We start from the raw sequence: 20,053 nt of genomic DNA, 5'->3' as shown, positions 1-20,053 counted from the left end.
GTTACCTTCTATACTCGGAGTCGTCATTGGCAAGATGTTCCGGGCTCTTGAGTACCCGCGTGCGAGTCTTCTGCTGGACTGGTTCCTTCTCTTTCTTGCTCTTCTTCGAAGAGTCGCGAGAGAATAGCTGTTTCATCTAAAATAAAACATGTTACTATAATAAATACTTAAGGGATGAGTGACTGCAAACTTATTTGTTCTAGATTGGTAGATTAATGTTAGTAATTTTGCTAATTTTGACACTTTTATTGTTAAAGTAATAATCGTGCAGTTTTTCCTGCTGTGTGTGAGTTGTCATTTACTTATTTTATTACGAAAAACGTCCAACAGAAGTAAGATGGACAATTCATTAATCATTGCTCAGTCACCATTATGTAATAACATCAAATTACATATTAGACATTCCATCACGCAAAACATTGAAAGGCCATTCTTTATATTATTGAGTAACCATAATTTATGGAGCATCGTATACTTAGCTAACATAAAATTTATTTAGGTGCTTACTTTTTCGAGTCCAGAAAGTTTCTTGGTGGCCTTAGGCGGTTTCGCACTAACTTTGTCTTCGAGTCTGCTCGGACTCTTTTCGTATCTTTCCAGTTTTTCGTAACGAGACCCGTCGTCGGCACTCCTATCCCTTGCTCCGTACTCCTTCTTGTATCCCTCTCTGTACTCCTTGAACCTAGCTAGGTAGTCTCCGTTGGCATAGATCTGCTCACTAGGGTAGTTGTCCTCTGTGTGCCGTCTCTCGCTGTCTAAAAACAGCGAAATATTCTGAGTTTCATCGTCGCTTTCTTGCCTCCTATGTTTCCTGTGGATCTCACCGCTAGAGTCCTTTCGGAAATCATTTTCTATACCAGAATCAACGAGCCTATTATCAATGTCGAATCGCCTCGGCGATCTGTCGTCTCTGTAATAATCTCTACTGTCGCCTGAATCGTGGCGTCTTATCGTGAAATCCTTTTTGTATCTTTCCTTGCCTTTGGCTACGCGTAAAGAGTTGTAGGAATCGGGATATCTCGGCAGGTTTGCGTATTCTTCCTCCCGTTCCTGTGCGATTTCGGGATTGGAAGCGTAGTGACCTTTCCGTTTTCCACTCCAATCGTCTTTAGCTTTATACTTTTGTCCCGTTTGCAAAATATCGTGACTAGAAGCGAGATGCTTTTTGGCTTTATATTTTTTTTCTTTGTACTCATCCGGCGTTAGCACCGGTTTAGAAATGTTCGATTCTAAGCTAGGCGGCTCGTATTCTGGCTCTGGAGGAAATACCTTCCTACCATCTTTGTACCTAGTCTCTAGCCGATCTATATTATAATCGCGTCTATCTACTTCGCCTTTAGGAACTTTGTGATAAGTTCGAGTTTCCGTGTTATATTTTACTTTATGATTATCTGAATCATATTTACTGTAGTCTTCAGTGATGCTGCTTTCAGCAAAACCGTCCCTCTCTACAGTGTTGCGACAGTATTTCACAGTCTCATTCACGAATCGTTCTGTGGCTTTCATACGTTTGTCTTCTTCGTAAGAAGGATCGGATTCTAAGTACCTCGTTATTGGGGCATCTTTAGTAATTCGTTCACGGTCGTATCTCCGCGCGTTCAGACGGGATTCAAGTAACTGACGTCTATGGCTCAGTTCGTTGAAGTCGAGATCAAGTTTTGTATGTTCAGTTTCGTACTGTTTTTTCTTTGTGTCCATGCCATCCGCTCTACCTCTGAACGTGTCGATAAAATCCTGTGATTTATCTTTAGTAGACGGATATTCGTTGGAGTAAGTTGGCTCAAATTCCTCGAAACTCCTCAACTTGTACTCCCTGAACCTCGGCTTTATCGGCGAATCGGTAATTTTGTAACCCTCGAGACTGTTGAAGTTTTCGTTGTCGTCTATTTTATAATCGTAGTCGTACATTCTGGTGTTGTTAAATTTGTGCTTTTCTTCATAACCCTCGTCTTCATCAGAGAAATTGTATTTGTCTCTTGTTGGCGAGTAGGTTTTATGTGTTTGAGTATCTAGCTTTTCTGATTCCCTGATCACTTGTGCGTAGACAATGCCCTTACCATTCATTTTATCAGCGGGAGATGTTCTATCAGGACTTGCAGCTCTCACAAGCGTGTTAGGGTCAGGACTAACGCTAGATTTAATGTAAGAGAAAGGTTGGTTCGTGTGGTCTCCGTTAGGTGCTATTATATGCGTTTTAGTCGGCGGAGTAAACTGATCTTCTTTCAGTATCTTAACGAGGTGATCGACTGTATGTCCTCGTGTTAATGGCAGCTTGTCTGGTGGCTGTTGGCTGCTATGTATCATATCTTTGCTACCATACACGTTCTCTTCAATCTTTCGTATACTTTCTTTAATTTTATCTTTTACTTCGACAGGAGTTTCATTAGATTTTGCAGAATCTATTTCATCGATGAGATTGCTTTTCTTTGTTTCCGCTCTTCGTTTCGGGGTTTCAGTTACAGCTGGTGATTTTTCTTTTTCTTTCTCTAACGATTTTCCTCTTTTAGTTCTGGTTGGTGGTTTGGGGTCGGGTTTGTCGGGTGTTTTGTATCTAGGTGGTTTTTCTACTGGGTTAACTCTTTTACTATCGATAATTTTTTTGAGATCTTCAGATTTATTCTCCTTCTTCGTCGATTTATTCTTTTGATACGCTTCTAAAGGCGGCGTGCTTTTGAAATAATCTTCTCGTGGCGAGCTTTCTATTATCGGCGATAGCTGCGTCTTTTTGTTCCTTAAGGATTTGAGAAATTCTTCAGTTTCACTGCCTGACCTTTTGCGTATCGGTTTGTTTTGGGAATTCAGGTTGGTGTTTGACTTTAAATCCGTTACGTCACTCTTGCTCCTCTTCACGACTGCTACAGGCTTGGTGGTAACCACAACAGGATCATTAGGGCTCTTGTTATTTTGCGACTTTCTGAATAGACTGGAGAGAGAGGTCCGTTCTCTTCTCTTCCGTGAGCTCACATCACTTGTGGACCTGCCGAGTGGAGTTTTGCCTTCTGGTGTAGCGTCGTCACTGTTTCTCCTGGTTTCTTTGAACTTTCTTCTATGTGGGAGGGAGAAGAACTTCTCTGGCGGATTGTCCGCGGTACAGGTAACACTTTTAGCTGCAGCTAGTACTTTGTTTGCTTCTTCTATCAGCTCCTTTTCCGACAGATGTGTGAACGGCTCCTTTCTCACTGACGGAGTTTCCGAGGTGCCCCGCGGTTCCCGCGGTTTACCTGTAATAGGAACGGTGTTATTAATACAGGACCTTTTAAGAACAGTTTTATAAAGTTTTAGGATAGTCCTTCTCAATAAATAGTTATAATCAACGATTAACTGCGTAGCTTATTGTTTTTATAAAAAGGGGAGCGAAAGATTATTTTTTATGAATAATAAAATAGTCAATGGAAAGATAAGATATTAAGAATTTTAATATTACCTAGAATTACAAAAAAGTTGAAATAAATTAATTACAATAATTTTAGAACGTGTCTCTCAACCAATATCTGCTATACTTTTATGTTAAACTATATGTTATTTCTAACGTTTTAGTACAGTCAGCATAAGGTTTAACAATTATTGTGATTAGACCAAAAACACTTGTTCAATTAAATGTTAACCGCCTCTAAAGGTAAGAGTCAGCGAAACTACATAAAACCCATCCATTTTTGGAGTATAGTTGTCAGCTAGACTTTTGATTTACAGTCGTCTTCAATAAAAGATCCCAATCTCAAACTTAAATCCAATTCAGAGAATGAACCATTCACAATATTGTAAGCATGTCAAATAAAGCTTTTTTCTGATTGGTCCATTTTTGAGATTGATCCAAAAATGTGATCGAGATCATTTATTGCGGTTAACTTTAAAGCCCTTTAAGAAGAATATAAGTCATCTAATCATGCATTAGACATGCACAACCTTCTGCTGATAATCCAATGTGACGCAAAATGGATTTGGTTTATTTTCATGCTTGGCTGACGCTTTCATGTCCTGATACGGAATATCGTAAAATCGTGGACTTGCCATAGAAATTGTAATACAGTTTGGAAACCAGATTCCAGATATCCTGTATCATTTGTTTCCTATGTCCTTAGACTTCTTGAGTAGAGACTGTGGCTCGAAAATCTGGCTCTCCTGGTTAGATGAAGTGAAGATGACAACAAAAGGAATGGCAGCAGTTGAAGACACAGATTCGAAGACTTGGCTCAGTGGCGTGCTTGAGAGAGCACTAGGTCCAGCGATGGATACTTTATAATTTGACTCGTTGGTGTAGTTTTATTACGGTACTATTACAGGGCTGAGGTCTCGCGTTCTATCCCCAGGTCGTGCAAAGTAAAGTTGGGTTTTTCTACTTAATATGCAGAAAGAACTGAGAAGCTCTGTATGCAATTTGTATCTGCATATATCTGCATTAAGACATAGGTTACTTTTTATTCCGGTCATTTGCTCTTGTTGGAAATCATAGAATATACAAATCGAAGTTTTAAAGAGATGGCGCTGGCGACATTCTGGTCGGGCTATGTATCCCTACAGTATTTCACGCTACCAAAACCGATAGCCACACCTATATGATGTATGCAACGATCTACCTTCCTAAACATTTGTTTGTATCACTGCTGGAATACCAATATTGATCAGATTAAGGTCCAATCACATTTGACATACAGAACCGTTGATCGTAAGGTCGCAGGCGCCAACTAGGCTGCAGCGAGGGATGACGTCAGATTTATTCACGGCTAAATATAGCGCAGACTTTCGATGCAAAACCACTTTTCGGCAGGTTTTTCGACTTGTTTATTTGTATTGATGCTTTTACGCGTTTCGATATGGGTTGATAAGTGTTTATGATTGGTGTTTTTATTGGCAAAAGCTAAATGTATAAGAAATTGAGGTTTGCTCGCGGCTTTACCTGAATTCGGTTTGTTTTTAAAAATATTTTTATCCTTTCTTAGGGTTCATGCTTATTCAGAACTAAGATTCATCAGGTAGTTGTTTAGCCAGGAAAGTAAAATGGCCAATAGAATAACTTTCATTTAATTCAAGTATAGAAATATGGCATCTTTGAACATGGTTCATTTTGTGAAGATGTTTGTTAGAAGTAAACGCAGAAGATGATCGTAGGTCTCCCATTTTGAGAGTCCGCTAGGGTAGGTATCACCGCAATGTTTATTTCTTCCGCCAAGCAGCAGAGTGTAGTCACTGTTGTATTCCCGTTTGAAGAATAATGTAGCCAGTGGAACTACTGGACATAACAAGACTTAACATCTTACGTCTCAGGATGGCGAGTGCAATATTTAATTGGCACCAAACAATAATTTAAAATTCAAGTTGTTGGATGGTGTTTCTACTGTTTATGGGAGGTCGTATCGCTTATTCTCAGGTAAACAGCTAACTCGTCTCATCATTCAAATAATTATTCAAGTAATAATAATAAAAAAATACTTATCATATAATGTGTCGGTGACGAGCCCAGTTTAGTGCCCTACAGTACAAAAATAAAAACAGACAAAAACACATCATGTTTATTTCGAAGAGGTAAGCTGATCACAGTTGCAAGTAGGGTACCCACTTTTCGCCTGTGTACAGGATTACCCCAACCCACACCAGAAACGAAACTGTTTCGAACCCTCGAAATCAGAATAGAAAAAAAGCATATAAATACCATCAAGTCGGCGTGGGAACACGTGGATAACAGAAGCTGTCAATATAACTTAGCGACCCATTATTCCACATGCAAAAAACACTTAATACCTCAAACGTGAGCACTAAAGATCTTTATCTTGTTTATAACAATTTTTTAGTTGCTCGAACTGAACCTTTCTCTTATTCTGCAAGGTCGCGTACTTAAATTAACCTTTATACAGATAATAAATTGAAATGCGATATATTGATTGATAAATTGATCTTTAAATTATATTATTTAGAGTCTATCTTACTTCAATGCAAGTTCTCTGAGCCAGGAACGAAGAGCGAAGATTGAGAAGGCGTGGGAGTGACAATGTTGTGTTTGAATGATATTGTAATAAATAGTTTAGTAAATAGTAGGTCCCTAGTACACGAGGGCTCGGCTGGGTTGTTTTTTTTTTACAGTCACGCCAAGTGATCAGGTGCAATGGCACCTGATGGTAAGTGGAGTGGGTTCCAATAGAATGTCGACTGACGAGAGATGATAATCCCTCGGCAGTTGACACAATCATGCCGGCCTGTTTGAACCGGATATACACACGCTGATCCCGCAACGCGACACACTTACGTGGGCCACTATGGTGAATTTAACACCTTGTGTACGGTGGTCGGTGTTCGTGCGGATATAAAATATATCCTACCACCTGCAAACAGAAAAGTCTACTTCTGCCGTCGAGAAATATTACACAGGCTTGTTGTTTATATTTTAGCTATGTTTTGAGAATTTTAGATATTTTAGCTATGTTTTGAGAATATCTTCTAATGTTTTAGGGTGACAAGTTAGAGTGCCTTTACAATTATTTTTTTTATTGGTGCGAGGATTTATACTTAGTATGCGCCTGGATAATGACAACGGTACACAATGTATAAAACCCGCCACAGTGACCCAAGTGAGTGTCGGGTTTGGGATTAGCCTACGTATACCCGGTTTCAAACAGATCGGCGTTGTATTGACTGGCGCCGGATAATCGGAAATCATTAACAACATAATACAAAAAGCTTCAAATTGCAATCAGTAGCTTAAAAATAGTAATGGATTAATAATTGTATAGTTGGCAAAAAAGCAAATATTATTTACTCTTTTGTAACCTAATTGTCGGTAGTTTTGTTTTTTGTTGTTTTCCGCAGTAATATCAATTAGGGCATGTTATTCAGGAAGTCAATCTAGATTATAATTAGTATAATGTCTGTATATTATTTTTGCTAAATTGAATTCTGTGTTATATCTTTTATAAATAACATGAATAATTTTGTATCATTTCATGATCTGGACGCTAGTCAAAATGCCAGAAGTAATGTGCCAATACGTATGTATACAATTTTAGGTGTTGATGCCACCCACGTATAGTTTTGCCCCTACAAAAGTAATTTCTTTTCTTCTTCCGTTCTAATTTCCATAGGAAATTACTGAGGTCCGAGGTAGCCTATGTGTTAATCTAGGACATGATCTACCCGTGTCCCAAATTTCATTCAAACCTGTTCAACTGTCTCTGCATTTACTTCTAACAATACAAACATTCAAATATCTTTACGAACTTTTGGATTTCTAATATTAGTGAGATATTTCGCTACTCTTTATGGCTATTGATGCTTCTAATGAATTACTCATCGATCGATAATTATTAAAAACACCTCGGCCTTAAGCATGGACTTTACCTAAACAGTAAAACTATCCGTTAAATATTAAAGTAAACAGTTTTTTGCCGTTTCGAGATTATTGATCTCTGTGGTGTGGGTGTCGATACGTGTCGAGCGACGGTGACGCCATCTCGCGGTCATTTGTGGTAGTGCAAAGCCTTTTTGGGATTTAAGGGTGACATGGTTTTGAATGAATGAATATTTATTTAAGTAGTGAATGAATGAATTGTATGACGGATTGAATGAATGAATCCGTTCGGTTTTTGAGTATTTAATAAGGCCTTTGTGAAATAGATTGCCGGGGTAATATTGCTCGAATCAAAATAAAAGGTATTTAAGTAGACAAATCTGATATTTACTGCGTCTTAATTTAACGCTCCGTTAGCTACATTAATATTAATTAGGTTTTTCTGAATTATTATAATCTTACTACGCGGAAATTTAAATTATAATATATTAAATTCTAAGATTATTTCGACCAGGTCAAAGGTGTGGTTCATAAAAATACTCTTTAGATTTCTGATATCCTGGTAGGTAACATGGCTAACATAAGTAAATAAGCTCACGCTGTTATCTCTAAGGGGTAAGATGGTAAGACTCATGATGTAATGTGGCAAGCCTTTTGCTACGTCGGATTCCAATTCCAATCCAGGAGATCGGAGCGGTATCTTTAACAACATTGGAGATGTTCCAGACTGACCTACACAACAGATGGGAATAAACAGGTAAAATAGGCATTGGTGTAAGAAGGTTTTTATTTTGGTAGTTAATCTCTGACATGTGTTCTGGTTTGAAGATCCTTATAACGGATGGATCATGTCGTCATTCAGTTAAAACATAGAGGTCATTTACTTAATCAAAACTTACAAGCCTACTGATGATGGTTGGCTAATAAACTGGATAAACAAAATAACTGTTCAAACAGGTTTTAAGCAGACGTTCTTTTAATTAATTACTTGGAATTAATTAAGATCAATGATGTGGTAGAAGATATCAATTTAGAAAAAATAAATAAATGCGCCATACGATAAAAATGATACATGTTTATATTTTTTTATTTTTTGAACTAGTACAAAATTAAATTAAATTCTGAGAGGACACGGGAATATGATGTTTTTGTACCGAATAGTTTCCTTTTTAGAATTACATTTACGTCCGACTGTCTAATTTTAGATGCTCACGTTTGTCAATTTATTGAAAAGAAAAATATAATTTAATAAAGCCTTTATTACAACAGTAGGAATTTATGTTATTGTGTAAATCTTGCATTTAACAGTTTCATATGTGAAGGCAACATTATTAAGAGAACAAAAAGAATCACATCCAGTTAACTCGAAATGAATAAATTAATATTTCCTAAGAATTTGTTCGAGTTGCTACAGAATTAATTACATCGACTCGTGTCGAATCTGTTTACTTATACATTCCGGCTCTGTTATACCTTATCAAAATGTGTATGATGGAAAGAGATGCATATAATTTTGTCGCACGCCTATTACTGAATAATGCTCTATTTACATAAGTGTCTGTATGTGCAGACAAGGTCTTTGCCTTCGGCATTCAAGATCTATTTTAGTTAACACATGATCGTTTCGGGCAAACAAGCGAATGTGACCCTGCCGTTTGTTTCTGGCGTTGTTCCAATGTAATTGTTACGTTTTATATTGTCCTGGTACTTTAGGTTGCGCTCATGCGTGTCCTTTATAGGTGAAAATACCCCTTTATATTAACTATGCGCTTTATTTATATAAGAATATGACGATTTTTAAAACATATGACGTAGCCTACGTCACATACTTACACATTATTTTAAACACTTATCTAGAATTTGTTTTATAATTTTTCAGACAATAGGATTTTTTATTAATTTCTCATTCTTTATTATTAAGTCATTGCGTAACCTTAACAGTAACTGTTTTAAAATTTCCAAAAGACTTAATACTCCTATTTTCCATTTCCTTAAAATCGGCAATGTACCCGATACTTCTAGCATTCTAGTTGTAAATGGCCTGTGCGCTGTAGTGATATTAACCAGGTAAGCCATTACGGGAAAAAAAGAATCTTTCATTTATGTTATCCTGGTACTATTCAATATCATGTCATTAGGAGCCATTCATTTTTTTTAATCAGAACGTTAATTTTTCCCGATTTATAAAAAAAAAACATTTGGTTACTTGTCCAGGTGTCACACCACCCACTTGCCAATGACTTGAATGACCACGTCATTTCTTTGTCATGGCAATAGTATGTCATCAATTACTCATTGATAAACATCCGCGAGCGGTGTAGTTACATTTTTTATGACTTAATATTTACTTAGAGGGGAAACTAAGGTTGAAAAGGTAATAAGAAAATAAAAAAATCTGGTGGACACTTGAGTGCCAAATATTATTGCATAATATGAAAAACCCACCATTTCACCTCAGAGCATGGCGCCTGCTAGAAGGTAAGGCTGTCTACCTGTAATATCAACCGAACTTGAATTTCACTGTTGTGACTGCAATGATGACGTAGTTGTTTTGCACGGTACAATTTCACTCTGAAGTTTCTAGATCAAATCCTGGGTTGGGCAGTCTGGAATTAGTGCTCGATATGGCTCTGGGATTAATCTATATCGTATCATGGAACACCCGAGAAAAGTAGATACCCTAGTTGCATGTCAACCTCTTCGGAGATAGGTATGATGCGTACCTTCCTACGTAGACTCTCGAAACATCAAATAAAGGCGTCATAATTCTGGAAAAAGATTTGAACTCTTGCTGTTTACTTTGCGATCACAAAAAGTCATGACATTGACTTTGAGACAATGCAAAAACTTATGTTTTATATCAGTGTTATACGGCGCTACATAGCAATTAAATTGAAACAAGGCAATTTCACATAAGATAAAATCAAGATTGAGTCATATTTGCTAATGATCGCTAAACACAACACCCTTGACTGTGTTATTTATTTCCTTACGCGATGAATCAAAGTGTTAAGCGGAGTTGAGCTATATAGGAACGCACACTATCGATTTTTGATATCGATTTACATCATAAAATCAATAATAAAAAATCGCATGGTAGTTATCCGTCGAGATTACATCTAAGTGTTACTAACACTAGGCAGTGGCGTACATTTCCTGAGCAAATAAACTTAGAAATCGGTAATTTAAAACACTTTTGCATTCGGTACATGTTATATAAAAAATATGTATTTCTACAATCATTCCATATGTCATTATTTCGCTACATAATTACAGTATAAACTGATAACTAGCGATAGGCTTATTCTATATATCTAACTTTACATATATAAATAATAATACCTACTATGAGATTAAAAATCGTATTATCCGATTAAAAGTCGATGGTGTGCGCTATCCCAATGAGACATAAGTGGGCAGCGATCCTTGGGCGCTTCCGTTCAAAGCAAAAAACATTTGTTTTAATTCAAAAAGGATGTAAATGTTGTTACATTAATTATTTTTTTGTTGGCACCACGTAATTGAAACTGGTGTGTGATTTTGCTCGTTTTATCTCGCCAATTGGGCGCTGGCAATTACTTTATTTTAAGTAATACGTTGACCTTTCGATTTAATGCAAATTAGAGGTCTGTAGAATAATTTGACTAGTTCAATTTTTGTATTTATTTTAGAAAGTCTAAAAACGACGTGTTACTGAGACCGCTTTAAGGAAACCAAAAAAGATGATTTTAGAATGATATGTACACTTTATACGTCTTTTCGAAGTGTGACAACGCTCCCTTACGGACGCTGGAGGCTATCAGAGGGCGGTCTGTCCTGCAGATTCAAACATCATACTAAACTTTACGTAAATGCGTTCAGTAGTTTAGCCGTGGAAGCGTAACAAACACACTTCGCATTCATTATATTGGTAAGGATGTAAATTTTAATTCAGAATAAGACATTAGGTATATCTAAATTTATTTGTGGATCCTAGATTTTTTTCACCAAAATGGGCTTTACATGAAATAACATTCAAAACTTATGCTTTACACGAATGGTACGTTTGTAGCGTAGGTCAGCACGCGAGCAAGTAGGTCACCTGATGTTAAGTGATCTCTAACTCCTATAGACACCCACAATACTAGAAGAATCATGGGTCCATGATGGATGGCTGGCGAAATGCTAATGAATTGCTGATGATAGGATATATTTTATATCCGCTGAGATAGCGACCACTATACACAATGTGTTGAAACCCGTCATAGTGGTCCATGTAAGTGTGTCGCGTTCCGGCATCAGCCTGTATATATCCGGTTCCAACAGGCCGGCATGATTGTGTCGACTGTCGAGGGGTAATCATCTCTCGTCAGTCAACATTCTATTGGACCCTACTCCACTTATCATCAGGTCCGTCACTTTGCTGTGTACGTACAAAAGAAATACCTCTAAGTAAACAAAGGATTCATTAAGTGAAGGAGGTATTAAGGCTCCTAGAAATCACCAATAAAACGAATATGTAAGCAAACTCATTTCTCGTTGATTTTCAAACAGTGAACCCTGGTCAAACTGGGTAACTCGTGCTGGCTCAGATGTATGATTTTACCACTCCTGGCTTCTCTAGCAAGATCAATTACAGACAAATAATTACCATCGAAACAATAGAACGCATGGATACTATGACATCATCGGATTCTTTTGATGCCACGTTTATTGTCTACAAGGAAAGTTCATAGAAAAATAGGCTTTACGAGCAGTTCCAACTGCATAAATGGCTTTTCAAGTCTAGTAACTAACAGAATAGACAGGGTGAATGTAGCCTTTATTGGTAAAGTTTGGTGGTAGGTCTCTCATAAGTGAGTGTGAGCGTGGGTAGGTACCACTGCAATGTCTATTTCTGCCGCCAAGCAGCAGTGTCTAGTCACCGTTGTGCTCCGGTTTGAAGGACATTGTAGCCAGTATAACTACTGGATATAATAAGACTTAACATCTCATGTCTCAGGATGGCGAGCGCAGTGGAATACCAAACAATACTTTGTAATACAAGGTGCTGGTTAGAGTTACTACTGTTTATGGGCGGTCGTATCGCTTACCATCAGGGAAACGGCAAGCTCGTCTAGTCAACAAAAAAAAACAATATCACTAGCCTGACCCGGGATTCTAACCTGGGACCTTAGAGCGGTGTCACACCACCACGTAATACAAATAAGTAACCGAGGCTGTCAATTGTAACTTGACGTTAAATCTTTCGCGTTTCCAGTTCGTAACAATAAAGCAACAAATAAACGATGGTATTTCTACTGTTTATGGGCGGTCTTATCGCTCACCATCAGGCAAACGGCAAGTTCGTCTTATCATTCAAGTCCAATTTGTAACTTTATACATAAATTATATTATTCTGTACTATATGAAATTGATTCATGTCAAATTTCACACTCCGTGCGCGCAATGTACTTTAAAAGGGTTACAATGTTTCCTACACTTCGCTTCAGTAATATAATAAGATTCTTTAACTAGAGTGACTAAATGTCAAATAGCTATATATCGATAAAAATCAGACATAGCTACTAGGCAATCATGAGTGAGCGGAGAGCAATCAGGCGCCAACCTAAAATGGTGTTACATGACGATATCGGACGCTTATGGTTAGCCAGTTCGGCATTGACCTCATCCGTATGAGGCGTTGCGAAAGCTTAAAAATGAATCATGTGAACCGTTTAAAGAACCTTCCTGCCTTTATCCCACAATATCCCACATAGGTATAGGTAATTTCACCTGCCGTTATCCCACAATATCCCACATAGGTATAGGTAATTTCACCTGCCGTTATCCCACAATATCCCACATAGGTATAGGTAATTTCACCTGCCGTTATCCCACAATATCCCATATAAGTATTGGTAGTTTTATTTACGAAGACCCGCCTCCACTTTTGAGCGGCAGTCACGGGTTAAGAGGATTGATCCAAGTATTTTCCCCGATGCTATCCATCGAGCAGTATAACACACGCAAACTAAGCCCTTAAAGAACGAAATGGGGTGGGTCTTTAGATGAAATGATCTATAATCGTAAGTATATTGAAAATAAAACTATTTTGCAGATTTTATCGCGGTTTTTATATTATAATTTTCTTCCAATGTTTCTAAGACTGCAGCCTTCGTGGTCATGGAGTGGGTTGAGGTGTTGGTTATCCGAAAAGTCAAGATCATAAGTATCCCTATCTTAATTTTACTAAAATTATAAATATTAGAGTGTGTGATGTTTGTTACACCTACGCAGAAACCGCTGAATTAATTTAGATGAAATTGACTCACGATGTCCAGTATTAAAATATTCAGGCTTTTTATTCCGGATCAGTGGGAAATTACGCAAAAGGTCTTTCACGCGGGCGGAGTAGACAACACCAACTGACTATATTATAATATTATGGCGGCGATAGCCTAGTTGAGAGTGAAACGAATTACTAAAACGAACATCCGCAGGTTCAAAACCCAAAGGCATGCACCTGTGACTGTTCTAACATTATGTGAACATCCTTGCGAATGATCGCTTGCTTTAACGGTGAAGGAAAATACCGTGAGGAATCCTGCACACCTGAAAAGTTCTCCATAAGAATTTCAAAAGTATCTGAAGTCTGCCAAGCCTCGCTAAGCTAGTGTGGTAAGACATAAAAACATCTCAGTCGTAGAGAATATCCGTGGTCAGCAGTGGCCAGGCAGTATATAATATAGGGAAAGTATTTTTATTATTCTTTTGTACTGGTGGTAGGTGTCTCATATATGTCAAAGTCCGCCTAGATAGTTATCACCACAAAGTATATTTCTGCCGCCAAGCAGCAGTGCATAGTCACTGTTGTGTTCCAGCTAGAAGGAAATTGTAGCCAGTGAAACTACTGGATATAATAAGACTTAACATCTCATGTCTCAGTATGGCGAGCGCAGTGGAATACCCAACAATACTTTGTAATTCGAGGTGTTGTTCGGTGTTTCTACTGTTTATGGGCGGTCGTATCGCTTACCATCAAGCGAACGGCAAGCTCGTTTCGTCATTCAAGGCAATAAATTTTTTTTTTTATAAAATTCCCTAAATAAATATAGGATAAAACAACACATTTTATGTCTTCATTGAAAGTCATCATTGCCTTTTCTTAAATAAAAGGGCGAACGACGTCCATAAACAGCATCATCACCCAAACTTTGAATTAGAAATCCTTACAAATCCCTACTTAGCCCCTTTAACACCACTCAATCCCACCAAAGACTTTAATTTATGGTCATAAACTCAGGAAATATTTAATTACAAACTATTGTGTATTTTATGCATTATTAGATAATTATATACCGAGTAACAAACTAGACTTATGACATAATTAACAATAAATATAACAGATCGTATTGTGTTCCACTTACATTACGTTAAGACAATTATGTAATACCCGCAGGCAAATTAGCTTTATCGACGATGCAATTGTACATTTCTAATACCCTCTAACTTGATTATCGCGAAGAATTTTTCTGATTGCAATAAATACTAATTTCAAAATCCATTTTTATTATAGCTTAATATATGGAATATTATAATAATATAGTAGATATTTCAATATTTGACAGCTTCGGTGGCGTAGTTGTATTGCGTAAGCTAACGTATGGTCTGCTAACTAAGGTCCTGGGTTCGAATCCCGGGTCAGGCCAAATATAAATGTGATTGGTTTTTCCTATCTTAAAAATTACTCAGTCGCAGCTTGGAGTCCGGAAGTTGGCGAAGTGATATCACCGTGCGTCGAAAAAACACGTAAACCCATTGGTCCTGTGCCTGATCTGTCTCCGGTTATGTCAGATTGCCGTCTCACCGGACTATGAGAGTGTAGGAACAGAGAGTGCACCTGTGTATTGCGCACTGTAATATATCCTGCGTACCTGGCTGATCTCCGTTGAGAATTGAGATTGGTCGCCGTGTCCTTAATTCGGCTAGGAGAGATTTATTCATTCAAATATAATATTATTTTTTACACTACCAAAATTCTAATATACATCCCACATATGAACCGTTGTCGATCTAAAATACTAATGCATCGAGAACAATCTATTATAATCAAGTTCTATAAAAAAATAACATCAATTTCCTAAATCATAATAAACTTAACAAAAATTACCTGTGTTTACGTCATTTTTTTCACACATAAAGATGTATTTTGGTCATTACAATCATCACTCATGTTCGATCATCAAAAAACATCTTGACTTTTGCAGCAAAAAACAATGATTTATTTAACTCGATCGATGTTTAACACGACCATCGATGTTTCATGACACTAGACTTTGATTAAGTGGTTCTAAAGAATAATGAATCAATTACACGTTATAAAATTGATTTTAAAATTAAAGGCGTAAGATTTCAAAAAGGACAGCTTTCCTTTTTAAGTACTTTTTTTCTTCGTCTCAGCAGTAGGGAAGGTAAATTAATATTTTAAATAATGAATTAACTAATTGATAAACTTCTACAACAGTGTTAATTAGGTTGGTAAGGTAATCTTAAAATTTCAAGGAAATCTGCAATTAGGGTTTACCGTAGAATACTTCTGCGAGGGCCCGTTAAGTAGGAACCACCGCAATATCTATTTCTTCCTTCAAGCAACGGTGTGAATGCGCTGTTGTTTTCCGGCTTGAAGAATATTGTAGCCAGCATAAATACCGGGCATTATGAGGCTTAACACATGTCTCAGGATAATGAATGCAATGGAGTATCAACGCACTAGTTTGTAGTTCTGTATGGTGTTGCTATTGTTTATGGTCGTATCGCTTACCATCTGGTTGGAGGCATGCTCGTCTCGTAAATCAATTGCAATAAAAAAGTTTTGAACACCATTTGCTATCCACGTTATTTATTAATAAATTGAAGTCGTTATTGAAATATTAATGAAGTATATTAAATCTTTTAGATTTACGTCGATAATTAACAATATTCTATTTCACATTAATTGAGTATAATCGATTTAAAAAAGAGTAAGTTACTCAATTCTTATTTTTTGTGACTAATAAAATTAAAAATAAACCTTCCATTTCCAACAAGGAACCATCCAAAAAGAGTACACATGTACCACACAATCATAAACCGTAAGAGTACCACGCCTGCACGATCGAGGTTAGATGATAAACAAGCGTGGCACCGCAAGGTTCAAGGTTCTTGCCGTCACATGCCCTCGCTTCTGTGCAGTTATTATTTAATTACATAATACGTGTGCCAGGAAATTACCATGGTTTTTGTAGGATTTGTTAGTTTTTGTATCTTAGAATACGGCTGTTCTTTCTTTTACTTTGGTATTGCGTGCCCACTGTAAAATTATTATAACTTTTGGAATTATGTAAGATTTTTTTCCATATTGAATTGTTCAGTGTACACCCCTTCTTTAGCTTGTTTTAAATATAACGCTTTTAGTGATAAGACCGCTTATTGGTGCACATTTTTATGATATAATAATTGTATTCATTTTTATGTATTTGGTGTGTACAATAAAGTGTTTCATTCATTCACTCATGCATTAATGGAGTTGAGATCGTATTTAAACATCACGCGTTCTTTTGTAATATGGTACGTGCATTCTATTTATTAGACATGTGATCTTTGTGCAAAATTTATCTATTTTTTCTCCTGTACACTTAGTGTGGAAACCGCACATGTTTACATTTAATGCATGACAGATTTATAAGGAATAAACTGCCTGATGTCAGCCTTCTCTAAAAGAATAAATCCCGGAAGATTAAGCTACAAAACTAGCGCAATATTCCTGACACAGGAATCAAACTCAAGGCTACCTTAACCACAATCTTTATGACGACAAAACCAACCATACTGTCAGCAAATTGCTAACAATCTAAAATCCTTGTACGTAATAATTAGATCACGCGGCCTCTACTAGGACAGCAGAGCGTGGAAGTGTTAACATAGAGATTTTATCTTTCACGAACAAAATCGAATATAAAAAATCTATAATTCTCTTTGTCGATCAATAAAAACCTTTTAGCGGTAGGTGCCAAGTAATGACTGGTTTTTGCAGCAGTTATTAGTAACTTGCTATATCAACATTATAACAGTAATCGCCTGTTTCATATCTGAATAAAATATACTACTTCTCAAATGCATACTAGTATTTCAATTCAAAATAACTTTGTCTGTTTATGACATTTTTACCTGTGAATCACTGAAATGAATTTTGATAAAATTCGTTACGGAGTAAGCTTGGTTCCCAAAGAAGGACATAGCATACAAATATTTTGATAAAATTAAGTACGAAGTAAGCTTTGATCACAAGGAAAGACAGGACTTTTTATTATCCCAAATTGTACTCGAGTTGAGTCGCGAAAGCCAACAAACAAAATCGAAAAAGCAATGCATGTAGCAATTGAGTATGACGCTAGCCCGCACTTATTACTTCATTACAAGCCGGTTGACCGAGTTTTGCGCGAACAGGTTTGCTTTGACGTTTGCAGGTTGCGCACAAAATCTCAAACATTCAAGTTTTTCGTTATGGCTATCTAAAAATTCCTTTACAGACCAGTTCCCGCACCGAAACAAATGCGCAATTTAGATTTGTTTTTGGGACCCTAACTTCATTGTAGTCTCTGATTTTTTGTTTGGTTTGTAGATGGCCAGCTTAATTTCTCTGGTCGCCATTGTACGAACAGCTCAAGTGAATTCATTATGCTATAATGATTTCTTATGTTTACGCGAATGTTAGACATTAAAATAAAACTATTTTGCGGTCCGTCCGTGACTACGAAAGCTGTAGGCTTCGAAACGTCGGGAGAAAATTATAATATAAAAACCGCGGTAAATCCGCGAAATACTTTTATTTTAATCTCATTATGCTACAGTAATGGATTTATACTTTCCTTAAATACGGCCACCCAGTTTGTCTCTTATCGAGAGCAAAAAAGCATTCTCCAATTGTAACAAAATATATAACATACTTTTTTGGTGGTTGATACATAAAAAAAGGTCTTAAGTAACGGTAAACAAATGCGCATTCATTTTACAGAATGCCCTTTTTGTGCAGCCTCTATATCGTCGTTGTAGGTGGAGAACTAAATAATTCGGATTTTGGCCATTTTGGATTTTCATCACTTTTGTTTTGCCCAGAACATGGCGCATATTTTGGCCTAACAAGCATTTCATTATCTTATCCCGTTTCGAAATTATAGCTTTTTTATGTTAAAAGTGGAGAAATAAATATATTCAAATAATATATATTTTGTTGTAGAAAAAGTAAATAATTAAATAATAAAATCAATAAACTGCGATTTATAATTTGTTCAATAGTAAAGAAATTAAATAAAATGAGTTGTTTAATTCTTCCTCGAGTCTATTGTTTGTAAACAAAATTAATGAAGTGTATAGAAGAACTAAACAACTTGATTTGTTTAATTTAGACATTGAAAATCCTAATGGTATTCACTTTAATAAACTCTATAATTGTAATTATTTAACCTTATAATTACTTTACCATATGGTTTCTAGTGTGGCAAAACTAAATAACTATACGAGTTATTTAGTTTATTTCAGCAAACTTACAAAACATTGTTGTGGCAGAATTAAATAAGAAGTTTTTATGTTTTTATATTTTTATTCTTCAGGTCAGAGTTTTTTTGTTAATGTATAATATAATAGATAATAAGACCCAAAATATATAAAAATACCGACATTAAAATTATTTATAGTTTGTTAGTAATGCTTAAAATTAACGAAAAAAAACAGTTACTCGCGTTTATCTAGAAACTAGAAATTTTGAGTTATTTAGTTCTCCACCTACAGCGACGATATTACTATATGCAGCTCCTAGGCTGCGGCTTATAAGGCTTATTAACAAATCCACCACTGCAATGCTATGCACGTCCAAAGATCTCATCTTGTTAATATTTCCAAGTAGATTTTGAAAGAGTTTTCCGGGATAAAAGTCCTGCTATATATTTTCAAGAATAGAAAGTAGCCTATAACCGTCCCAGGGTCGTAAACTATCTCCTACGAGAACCATGAGAAAATCGATAACATACAGACAACTTTTAGGGACTCTGTTTTATATATTTCTAATCGTGCAAGGGCGCTATGCAAACCATCTTGCATCTGATAATAGGTGCTTTTTTATATTGCTCAGGTTTAGTTTGATCTCAGTCTAAGATCTAAGGCATCCAAGCCGGAGGCAGTAGCCGGTAACAGACGACCTTCGCGACAGGTTCGGCGATTACAAACATCTAGCCCAAGGTCAGAGCAGGTTTGGATCTCGGCTGGGCATTCTTCAGAGGAGAAAGGCAGGTGGGCGAGTTACATCAGATTGGCAACTGTTTTTTTATTGAACATATTTTTACGTGTGGGTTTGGTTTTAGTACGCGCATTTCTTTTTCAAAAATCGGTATTTTCATAAATTTTATTTAATATAGCAGTATTATTGGTGTGGTTGTTTTATTAATGATTCTCGTTATAAAAGATGTTTATAAATATTTTTTAAACTAAGAAGTTATTCTTTTTATGATTAACATTCGTAATTTACAGTAAAAAAATTGCAATACTTAAACTACCGATATTTTCGACAACAAAACGAAATCAACGCCATCTATATTCCAAACTTGTAATAACCGAAGTTCATCAAACTATTGATAAATACACAAAATAAAAATAAAGTGGGGACCGTGTTAAATCAGTTTGAAACGATACACCCAGAGACAATTATAATACTGACCAGCTCCGCTCTTAGTTTGCTTTGATATAGCTAAAATACTTCGATGGTTTTGAAAAATAAATTGATAA

The 20,053-nt window shown here is 36.4% G+C and overlaps 1 protein-coding gene across 2 annotated transcripts in view; it reads right to left on the bottom strand.

Annotated features, from left to right (window-relative positions):
• Nucleotides 1-20,053, bottom strand: part of LOC115445318 (serine/arginine repetitive matrix protein 2) — a 91,481-nt gene that overhangs the window by 18,954 nt on the left and 52,474 nt on the right. For both annotated transcript variants that reach the window (XM_030171538.2, XM_030171539.2), the window contains 2 exons: nucleotides 508-3,221; nucleotides 6-136 (listed from right to left, as the gene is read on the bottom strand). In XM_030171538.2, coding sequence (XP_030027398.2) covers nucleotides 6-136; nucleotides 508-3,221 — 2,845 coding nt within the window. The remainder of the gene's footprint in view (nucleotides 1-5; nucleotides 137-507; nucleotides 3,222-20,053) is intronic.

The sequence above is a fragment of the Manduca sexta genome, chromosome 4, assembly GCF_014839805.1.
Source record: "Manduca sexta isolate Smith_Timp_Sample1 chromosome 4, JHU_Msex_v1.0, whole genome shotgun sequence".
Lineage (NCBI taxonomy): Eukaryota > Metazoa > Arthropoda > Insecta > Lepidoptera > Sphingidae > Manduca > Manduca sexta.
This window is presented reverse-complemented; position numbering and strand designations above follow the sequence as displayed.